The following is an 11444-nucleotide window of genomic DNA, read 5'->3' as shown; positions in this document are numbered from 1 at the left end:
GACACAGCGCGGTCAGCACGGTCGTGCAGGCGCTTGGGCAGATGTCCGGCAGGCACCGGCCTCTGGTGGAGGTGAGGTCGCTCTGCTCACCCTGCCAACCTCGGGCTTCGGTGGCGCTGACTCCCCTAGCATGGGCACCACCGACTTACCCGCGGCTTCTCCACCCCTCCCTGTGGGAGCAGCTCCCCACGCTGCGCCTCCGCCGCTGCCGGCTGGAGCGGCTCCCCACGCTGCGCCTCTGCCGCTGCCTCTACCGGCTGGAGCGGCTCCTCGGGCGCCCCCTCCGCCGCTGGGTCTCCCGGCTGGAGCGGCTCCTCGGGCGCCGCCTCCGCCGCTGTCTCTCCCGGCTGGAGCGGCTCCGCCGCCTTCTTCCGGGGCGCAGGAACGGACACCGGGCACCTGTCAGTCTGGTCCTGCAACTCTTCCCGCCTGCGGCACCACACCGCCGCCTGCTCCTGCAGCGTGGCCGCCAGCTCGGCCACCATTCTCGCCAACTCCTCCCTCTGCTGGCCCACTCCTGGATCTGCCGTGCCTCCCGTCCTGGGTTTCGGCACCACTTGTGAAATGCACTTCACACACGTACACACACGCACAGTTGTTTGTCGCCAGATGCCACGTTTATTTATAGTTTTCATTTATTATGACCGTCCACAGTCTGACAGCTCCGGTCTCAGCTGATTTCCAGCCTCCCTTCCGCTCCTCTCCCGTCTCACTATAAAAGGGAAGGAAACCATCATCAGTCCGGCCGAACCTACTCCCCCCCCTTCCGCGAGCGAGAGAGGAAATTGGCCACAGCCATCTGCGCCCCCTTGAACTTAAAGGGCTGTAAAGCCAGATACCACCGGGTGATCCGGGCGTTGGCATCCTTCATGCGGTGGAGCCACTGCAGCGGGGCGTGGTCCGAGCAGAGGGTGAATGAGCGCCTCAGGAGGTAATAGCGAAGGAAGTCGACCGCCCACCAGATAGCCAAGCACTCCTTCTCCACGGTCTTTCACACTCTGCCAGCTTCCGGCTGATGGAAAGAACGGGACGGTCGGCCCCCCTTACCTGCTGGGACAAAACGGCCCCCAGCCCTCTGTTCGAGGCGTCAGTCTGCAGAACAAAAGGGAGGGAAAAGTTAGGAGTGTGAAGCAGTGGCTCCCCACAGAGAGACTTTTTTCACCTGCACAAACGCCGCCTGGCACGGCCCCGTCCACTGAACCAGATCTGGAGCACCCTTTCGGGTGAGATCGGTCAAGGGGCTGGTCAGCTGCGCAAACCCCGACACGAAACGGCGGTAGTAACCTGCCAGCCCCAGAAACCGTCTCACCTCCTTTTTAGTCTTTGGGGGCGGGCAGGATGCGATAGCTGCCGTCTTTTCCAACTGTGGACGCACCAGCCCGCCCCCCAAGTGGTACCCCAGATACTGTACCTCCCTCCGTCCAACCGCACACTTCTTCGGGTTGGCCGTGAGCCCCGCCCTCCTCAGGGACTCCAGGACCGCGGCCACCCGCTGGACATGCTCCGCCCAGGTGACGCTGTGGATGATCACGTCATCAAGGTAGGCAGCAGCATATGCAGCGTGCGGACGCAGCACCCGGTCCATGAGGCGCTGAAAGGTGGCAGGGGCTCCGAACAAGCTGAACGGAAGCGTAATGAATTGGTACAAACCATATGGAGTGGAGAAGGCCGTTTTCTCCCTGGACTCGGCAGACAAGGGAATCTGCCAGTAGCCCTTGGTTAAATCCAGTGTCGTGAAAAACGGGCCGTGCCCAACCGATCCCGGAGCTCGTCAACCCGGGGCATGGGATAAGCATCAAAGCGTGACACTTCATTCACCTTGCGACAGTCGACACAGAACCGTATAGACCCATCCTTCTTCACCACAAGACGATGGGGCTACACCAGGCGCTGTGCGACTCTTCTATCACTCCCATTTTCAGCATTTCAGCCAATTCCCTCAGAACAATTTGCCGTTTATGCTCAGGAAGCCTGTAGGGCCGTGAACGCACCGTCACGCCAGGCTGCGTTTCAAAATGATGCTCAATGAGAGACGTTCGGACGGGCAGGGGGGAGAACACATCAGCAAAACGCTGTTGTAACGCGACAACGTCCGCTCTCTGGGCCTGTGTGAGATGGTCATCACAAGGGAGGGAGGCGGGGATGATGGAATTTGGTACCACCGGCCCCAACTCATCTCTCTCCTTAACCAGGCTTACCAGAGAAGCGGTTTCAGCCTCTCTCCACTCTTTAAGGAGATTGAGGTGATAAATCTGCATGGCCCCTCCCCTGTCCGACCGAGCGACCTCATAGTCAACGTCCCCAACTTGTCGTGTGACCACAAAGAGTCCTTGCCACTTGGCGAGCAACTTTGAGCTGGAAGAAGGGAGTAATACAAGCACTTTTTCTCCCGGTGAAAGAGTCTACCCCCTCTGTCATACAGGCGTTGCTGACGCTGCTGAGCCTGGAGCAAATTCTCCCGTGACAACCTCCCCAAAGTGTGGAGTTTCGCTCTCAGGTCCAACACGTACTGAATCTCATTCTTGGCGGGGCTCGGACCTTCCTCCCAGCTTTCTTTATTCAGGTCGAGCACCCCACGCAGCTTCCTGCCGAACAGCAGTTCAAAGGGAGAAAATCCCGTGGAGGCCTGGGGCACCTCCCGCACTGCAAATAACAGAGGGTCTAACCAGCGATCCCAATTGCATTCATCTTCGGTAATGAACTTACGAATCATGGACTTTAAAGTCTTATTCAGCTCCACCAGCCCATCCGTCTGAGGGTGGTAGATGCTGGTCCAAATAGATTTAATGCCCAGTAATTCGTACAGTTCCCGAGACATGAACGACGTGCCCTGGTCAGTCAGTATCTCTTTCGGGATTCCGACTCGGGAGATGACCTGAAACAGTGCCTGCGCCACACTCTTTGCAGAGATGTTGCGCAGTGGGACTGCTTCCGGGTATCGTGTTGCCTAATCCACCAGGACTAATACAAAGCGGTAGCCGCGTGCACTCCGGTGAAACAGCCCGATGAGGTCCATGCCAATGCGCTCAAACGGGACTTCTATGAGTGGGAGCGGGCGCAAAGGCGCTTTTGGTATGGCCGGCTGATTAACAAGTTGGCAGTCCGGGCAGGACGCGCATCAGCGGCGCACATCCGCTCGGATGTCCGGCCAATAAAATCGGGCCGTTATTCGCTCCAGAGTTTTTTCGTATCCCATATGCCCTGCCATGGGGTTATAATGAGCCGCCTGGAAAATCATTTCCCAGCGGCCCTGCGGTACCAACAATTGGGTGTGTGTCTCCTCCGTGCGAGTGTCACAACTCACTCGATATAACCTATCTTTTAATAAAATGAAGCGCGGGTAGGTCCGCCCGGCTTCAGGGCGCACCACGTGACCATCACCCGGCTGCCGTCCCCGGGCTCCCCCGCTCTAGCGGCAAGGTGGTCCTCCGCCAACGTTACCGCGACCTCCAGACTCGCGGGACGGTGGCACCGGACCCATCTCGCCGTCTCCGCAGGCAGCCCCTCCACGAACTGCTCCAGCACCACCTTGTCCACCAGTAGCGTCTCTCCCTCTGATGATCCCGGCTGCAGCCAGCGTACTGCGTGTCGTTCAGCTTCCGGGCCCAAGCAAACGGCCGATCCTCCGCAGCCAGCCGACAGGCCCGGAACCGCCGGCGATGATCCTCAGTGGTGAGTCCCATCCTGTCCACCACCGCCCGCCTCATGTCCTGGAAGCTGCTCCTCGAGGTCGGCGGCAGACTCAGGGCCGCCGTCTGAGCCTCCCCCGACAGCAGAGGAAGTAAACGCGGAGCCCCTCCACCTGCGGCCACTGGCAGGCCTCCGCCGTGGCACGAAAAGTCTCCAGGAAAACCTGGGGGTCGTCCCCGTCACCCATCCGGGGCATCGCCACCGACAGCAGGGGGGGCTTCGGCAGAGCAGCGGCTCCAACCAGCCGCTCCAGAACCTGGGTCTGCCGGTCCCCCTGCTCCTGCATCTTAGCCAGGTGAGCTCGCTGGGCCGCCGCCTGGTCTTGGCCCATCTTCGCCATCTCCGCCAGCATTTGGGCCATCAACTGCAAAGGCTGGGTGGGCGGCGCAGCCTGGGGGTCAGACATCCCCACGTCGGCTGGGTTTCAGCACCACTGTAAACATACATGGCAGACCCAGTGGTATTTTGATACTGTTTATTAATACTTAGCCGGTTGCTGTTTACAACGCACACAGAGCTGCAGCTCTCCCGCTGCCCGCTAAACATTACCACAACAACAACAACCATAGGACCCAGTACAATATTTAATTCGGCGGGGCGTGATTGCGGATGCCGTGCAGGTGCGTCCGCCTCCTCTGCACGACACCGCAGGCCATGCCCCGCCACACAGAGAAAACCACCAAATTAAATGGCATAAAGAACACAAAAGTATGAATCCATCCTGCCTTTAGTGGTTCCAGCAGGTGGTAGTGTTTAATGATGTGGAGAATATTTTAAGCTAGCCAAGAACGCAGAGTAATGCTGAAGCTGAGGAAGTGCTGACCCAGCACCGTGATAACGTGAGCTGCTGCTGAACAGCAGTCAGGCTGCAGCTTCTACCTGTTCATGTTTCTACAGTAGAATCACCGTGACAACCATCATGAAGTCTCTTTGTTTTCATCTTTGCTTTGTGCTCCGACACACTCAGAGAAAGATCACGTGTGAGGTCATCAGGATTGTGTTGGTGTGTGTGACTGTAGCCTGTAGGTTTATATTGTTCACTGGTAATTATGTGACAGTGTTCATCTTACAGAGTAACTGGAATTATGACGGGACCACGGAGACATCTTTATTTTTACATTGGTCACACCACCACAACAACCCTCTCAACCCTGCTTCCCCGTGATTTAACACCGCGGGCGTGATCTGCAGATGCCGCGCTGGTGCAGCCACACGGCACCACAGACCACACCCCACCACACAGCCCCATCGCCCGACTGAGGTCGCGGAGCCATCTGGCCGAACCTACTCCCCCCGGCCTCCAACCTGACGACAGGGCAGTGTCTCTTGCATAGGCCGCCCAAGTCTCCAGCGGTGATGGCAACGCTGGTCCGGAGGCCGGCCACGCCCGGCACGACCGTGCAGCCACAGCCGTGAGCACCGCTGCGCCCCTCGTCTGCCGCCTCCGGCTGCTGAAGTGCCTCACGCGGCTCCTCCAGCACCGTCGGGACACCCCTGTAGGGGTGGCGCCCAGGCCCAGAGCAGCGCCGCCAGATCCCCAATCCTTTTCAGGTGGCGCTCGGTCTGGTCCCGCAGCTCTTCCTGCTGGCGTCACCTGCTCCCACTGGATAGCCGCCGTGTCAGCCATGATCTGGGACAGCTCCTCCCTTCTCTGGCTCTGTCGTGGGCCCGTCGTGCCGCATCCTAGGATTCAGCACCAGTGTGGTGGAATTATGGCACGACGGGACCACAGATCCGTGTTTGAGCCATCTTTATTTTTACACTGGTCACACCACCACAACAACCCTGCTTCCCCGTGATTTAACACCGCGGGCGTGATCTGCAGACGCCGTGCAGGTGCGTCCGCACGGCACCACCTACCACGCCCCACCACAGTAACATGAAAGTAATGAATGTCTTTATCCTGGGTGTAATGAAGTAACGTACTGCATTAGTAAGTGTTCTGTGTAATATGTGCGTTCACTTTTTTAACATCACCGATCACAACAAAGCGGGAACACCTGCAACATGCATGAATGTTTCATCACACAGCATAATGTGCATGGATGTCTTTGATATGCTGCTGAGAGGTGATGGTGACCCTCAAACTGGAGCCAATGAGAATCGATAAGTGATATTGATAATGAATAATCACTAAACTCTTATCAGTTCCCATCCGTGTTCATTGTTGCTGTTCTTCTCTAAAAGGAGCTCCAGACTGCAGAATTCCTTGTACCCTTCTCTCCAACACATTCCCGTCTTTTAAGCCATCACCTGTGTCCAACCTCGTGTCATGTTCAGTAACGCTGTCATTCAAGTTAACATTTTCTGTTGTCATTTATCTCACTAACACTGATAACTTTGTGAACCCTGGACAACCTCGTCAACTTTCTCCTGGAAAGCCAGGACACTGTGTAAAAGCATGGTTAATATAAGAAATAACCACGTTCTTAGTAAGCTGTGGACTCACCACCTGTTCTAAGGAACAGCCAGTAACATTACTCTACACTGCATTACAGTAAAGCAGCTTGAGGAGACAGTTATAAATCACAGAGAATAATTTAATTCTCAACAAAAAGCACAAAATAAAAAACATGAGCCGTACAAAAGCTGTTGAAAGTTCAAATATTAGGTTGAACTCCTGCTGCTGTTGTAACTGTGCTTTTATAAGCTTGCAGGAAAGAAATCCTCCAGCATATCTTCTTCTCAGTGGCTGGATGCTCCAGTAGATTATGCTCATGATGCTACAGTAGAGTGTAAAAGCCAGTGAAGATGTGCAGCTTATTTACACTGACTTGCTTATTTTCTGTGCTCTTGCTCTCTTCTTTTAGTAAATAAACGAAACAGTGAGTACAGATGGACACCTGCTAAAAAAAGAGAGAAGATCACCATGGACACAGAAGGACACTAACAGAGATCGACTAAAAGAAAAAAATGGCCTTCTGTCAAGAATTAAAGGATGGACAAAGGGCCTGCTTTGTAAGGCCGGACCTGGACCTGAGTCTGTAGCCGGGGAGCAGCGAGGAGCCGACCAGCTCCAACTCCTGAAAAACAAGCCTTGCTGAGTGTTAGAGACCAAACAGGAAGGTCACGATAAAACATTTTTATTTTTGTAAACTTTTTTAAGTTTATGGTTTCTGAAAAGATCAAACATCACTCTGTGTATATATTATATACCATACGTGTGTATTATATAAGTATGTTTAAAAAAAGAAACTGTGCAGTTCAAAGAGGAGATGAGGAGACGCCAGCTCCCCGTGAAGGTCAGCCACCACGCCCCACACGCCTTCTGCTCTGTGTGTGTGTGTGTGTGTGTGTGTGTGTGTGTGTGTGTGTGTGTGTGTGTGTGTGTGTGTGTGTGTGTGTGTGTGTGTGTGTTAAGGTGTGTGGGGCAGCTGGTCCAGCAGGCCTGTCACTACATAATGAGATTACAGCTTTCTGAGCCTGTCTTCCACTAATAACGTCTGTATCGGTCAGAAAATCTGCCTTTTAAATCCAAAAATACACACAGATAAGAAAAAGGGAGTTTACTCTACAAGCTCGACTCAAGTTCCAGCGAGGTGGGACGTTAATGACAGGCTGCCTGATGTCACCACAGTCTGGTGGTTTTACTGTGGAGTAAAAACTGCTCTTGTGCATGGTGTTGGCACAGGCAGGGCTGGGGACAGAGAGTGGGTAAAAAATGAAAAGTGGAAATGATGATCTGCTTCAACACAGCTTCAGCTTCCACCACTTGAAAGGGGAGGGGTTAAAGTGAAAAGTCCCACAGTGACAGCAAGTCTGTGTAAACTCTGTTTCTATGGATTCCTGCTGACATGTATTTACACATTGTACTAAACACAGCCATGGTGCAGAGTCAGCTGTTGTCATCTACTATTGTTGTAGTCATTGTACTGGCAGTAAGAAGAAAGTATTTATATATAAATATAGTCATTTGTGATCTCCACCTCCTGGACATGCGTTTGATTTTTCAGCGCAGGACGTGGTGTAAGTGTGATGATGTGTCGTTCTTTCATGTCCTTTCGTTTCTCTTTCGTTCAGCTACTGAATGTAACTTTTTAGGCAGATGGTGTTTTTTATGTGCTTCAAAAGAACCAACAGTATTCTGTATATTTATTACACGTGTAAATGATATAGTAACATGTTTCTGATAATATGCTGGATCCTCACGATCACGTCACGTCCCAAAGGAAATAATGACAGTGAACACGTCCCGCTGTAGCGTGAAGTACGACAGAGAGTTTTAGTTGTTTGGTTTGTCTTTGTGAGTCGTAGTGTCATCGTGGTGCTGAGGGTGATGCTGTGGTGAGGAACAGGACAACAAAGAAACACGAGACCAGTCTGAGGCGGGGAAACTTTTAGCAGTGCGTCCTGTTGGACATGGAGACGCGCTGCTGCAGGACGCTCACATGCACTGGTTTGATTTGTGGGTCGTAGCATGTGATGGCGTTTTACCACATATATGGATACGACAACACTGAAACCTTTACATCTTTACTTTAATTCAGAGGAGGATTCAAGTCTCACTGCACTCTTACTTTAATGCACAGCACTTGGTAATGTAGGTAACATGGTCTATAAGACTAAGTGATCCCACAGACAGTGCTCATTTACATCAGTTTATAAAGTGATGGAGGTGGAAACAACTGAACAGTAATCTAACTCAGTGTGACAGAACGAAAGCAACCCAAGCTCATGCTGAGTGTGAACGACTGGCTCTTCGTCTTTTGTCCTTTTTGGACCAATTCTGTCGTTTCAAGCTGATCACTCACTGGCCTTGGACTGCCTTTAGTGCTGTGACTCCGTTGACCGTTGTGATATCATGTCTCCATCATGCTGATGACTGTGTTTTCTGGTGTTTCAGTGAGGCAGATGTTTGTGTGACAGGATCCACTGTTACACTGTTACACTGTTACAATGTTACACTGTTACACTTTTACAATGTTACACTGTTACAATGTTACACTGTTACAATGTTACACTGTTACACTTTTACAATGTTACACTGTTACAATGTTACACTGTTACACTGTTACAATGTTACACTGTTACAATGTTACACTGTTACAATGTTACACTGTTACACATTTCTTTCTCCTTCACGCAGTGAAAGGCTGGTTGTCCGTACATTTCTCTACATGAATGTCTAAAAACTCTTTCAAAGACTAAATGAGCATCTGTGAATGTGTCTACAGACAGATTTTTTAATGATGCCTCTACCACACCCTCAGCGTGCCACTGCTGAGTTGTTCATCTGGGAAAAGCTTCTGCAGTGGGATCAGGCAGCTGGACATGAACTGGGACTTAACAAAAAATACTCTAACGATGTCAATCTTAGCAGAGATCAGGTTTCCTCCGATCGCTGCTGTGTTACTCTAATTGTAATTTATTTTTGTTCTTTTTTTCCTGTTGTTCTTTCTCTTGGCTTGTTTACATGTACTGTATATGATGTTCATCTGTTGCTGGTTGGAGAGATTATCTAAAGGTCTGAAGTAGCTTTTAACTCTAGCTGTGGTATTCCCCTGTGGCATGGCCTTTTCCCCTGGTCCTTCCCTTCCCCAATCAGAAAATGTGATGTTTGCATTAAGTACACGTACTCAGCAACGACATATAAAAATCCTCGGGCTTCCTACCAAAACTTCTCCCATTTGTTTCTATTGTGTATACCTCAGATACGAGCCCTGAAGCAGCTATTACTCTTAAAGCTCCTGGCAACCAGACCTCATTTACCTCCTCTCGCCCTCTTCCACACTTGAGCCCAACATCCACCCATAAGCCAAAACCACACCTACCTCCCCCGTTAACCCACTGACCTCCACCCTAAAGTCACAGAATACTTGCTGCAAAGACACGTTCTGACAGGTTTAAGCTGAAGGACTCTACATAAGCCCCGATCATGCATACAGTTGGTCTGTGGGTGTTTCACCAGTACTGGGACAACATTTTATTTAAATATCTCATTTTTATCTCCTTACATGGAGTTATAAAATCTTATAGACAGACAGAACTTTATCAATCCCCCAGGTAGGTTCTTCAGTCATCATCGTCATTATTATTATTATTGAGAGTTGTCTTTTAAATACCTCAGTGAGGTTATATTGTGATTCATCTCTGTCCTTAATTACTTTAACGCCCACATTATCCAAATAAAAGATGTCTCTTATTTATTTCACATCAGGCTCAGTGAGCACAAATGCAAGAACTATGCACAAAACAAAGCTGGAAGATATTTTAGAGTACGTACATGTATATAACCCATGCAAGTGAAAACGTGAAATCCTTACTGGAGTCCTCTGAGCAGCCCACTAACTAACTGTTGTTGTAAATGTATAGAAATTATACTGTGATCTGCAATATTTACTCTTTACATAACCTTTACAGTATTTCCAACAAGTGTTCTTTCTCGAGTCGGCTACCAAACTGTTTCCAATTCAGAAAACACATGAATTTAAAGTTGTCCTTAGCAGCAGAACCAACTGTTAATTGGAATAACAACATTATTGCTATAGAAGATCGATATTATTGGCATTTAATTTGTTACACATATGCCTCACTTTAACTATGCACTTCTTTCTAAATCTGTATATGAAATAATTTGGGACAATGGAAGCCAGATTTAGGGCACAAATGAAGTGCACCTGCTAAGATGGCACAGGAGATAACGGTAGAGTCTCAAGTCTCTGCTGTCTTCTTTACACCATTTCTTCCATTTTATAAAAAAACATCATCAAATAAAACAAAGAATTTCTAACTGCTCTTGAGTGGATAAGCTCGTGATTTGTCCCCAGTGTTCTCCTCTCCAACACACAAACCCCTCATAATTGTTACATGTGTGCATGAAACAATACTCAAACTAATCATTTCAGAAACGTTGCTGATTTCACCTGTCAGTAAAAAAAGGGTGTTTTACAGCACGGCAGAAAGCTGAAAATGATTTGGCCTTGATGGTTTTCAGTCAGTATAAATGAAGACGTAGTTTCATTTCTAGTATGTCTGACGTTTTATTCAAAATAATATACATTTCAAACGTATGCACACACGTCAGAAATGCAAACAAAAGACTGAATGAATTTGTATCGGTGATATGATCTGTTTCTCTTCAGCAGTTTTGACTTAAATGATCTGGTTGCCTTTGAACGTTTTTCACTCCTGAATGCCAACAGCCTCCCGGTCCTATGCAGATCCCAAAGCACAAAGGTTTGACTGGTGACTATGGAGCAAAATTCAAAGAAAAAAAGACCTAACTTACATGTTTGCATTTTTTAGTCTGCTTTTATTTATGTGTTTGAGGCTCCAGTGCTTTCTTCTTTATGTATCAGTTATTCTTTATGTCAAAAACCTGTATTAATGTGTACAAACAAAGAGACTTTTAATGTGTGTGTGTGTGTGTGTGTGTGTGTGTGTGTGTGTGTGTTGGATGGTATTTCTTTTAACTGGTTGATTTATGTGTGCTTTTAATGTGCTTCAAAGAAACAATACTATTTATTACAATATTCGTACATTATTATCACAGTTATTATTACAGTTATTACTAACATGATTATTAATAAACATTTCTTTCCCCTGAAACTTGTCCATTGATTGACTTGGTTTGGGTCGGCAGCATGTTAGTTGTGTTACAGCAAGCCTGCAGTTGGTGACTGAATATTATGAGTTCAGCTACCTAACATACATAGGTCAAATTAAATGGTAAAATAAATATGAATATGTACTCACTTAGGCATACCTGTTCAACTGATCATTAACAAAATATCCAATCAGCCGATCACATGGAA

The 11444-nt window shown here is 49.3% G+C and overlaps 1 protein-coding gene across 1 annotated transcript in view; it reads left to right on the top strand.

The window, feature by feature from the left end:
* rbfox3a (RNA binding fox-1 homolog 3a) overlaps nucleotides 1–11229 on the top strand; it is a 497652-nt gene extending 486423 nt beyond the window's left edge. Inside the window, exon 15 of the mRNA XM_087837000.1 lies at nucleotides 6501–11229. Coding sequence (XP_087693126.1) covers nucleotides 6501–6503 — 3 coding nt within the window. The 3' untranslated portion in view covers nucleotides 6504–11229. The remainder of the gene's footprint in view (nucleotides 1–6500) is intronic.
* The last annotated feature ends 215 nt before the right edge of the window (nucleotides 11230–11444 follow it).

This window comes from Neolamprologus brichardi, unplaced genomic scaffold (genome assembly GCF_056152115.1).
Source record: "Neolamprologus brichardi isolate AB-2024 unplaced genomic scaffold, ASM5615211v1 NODE_ptg000038l+_length_1369362_cov_1, whole genome shotgun sequence".
NCBI lineage: Eukaryota > Metazoa > Chordata > Actinopteri > Cichliformes > Cichlidae > Neolamprologus > Neolamprologus brichardi.
The sequence above is the reverse complement of the archived record's forward strand: the minus strand, read 5'-3'. Positions and strand labels throughout refer to the sequence as shown.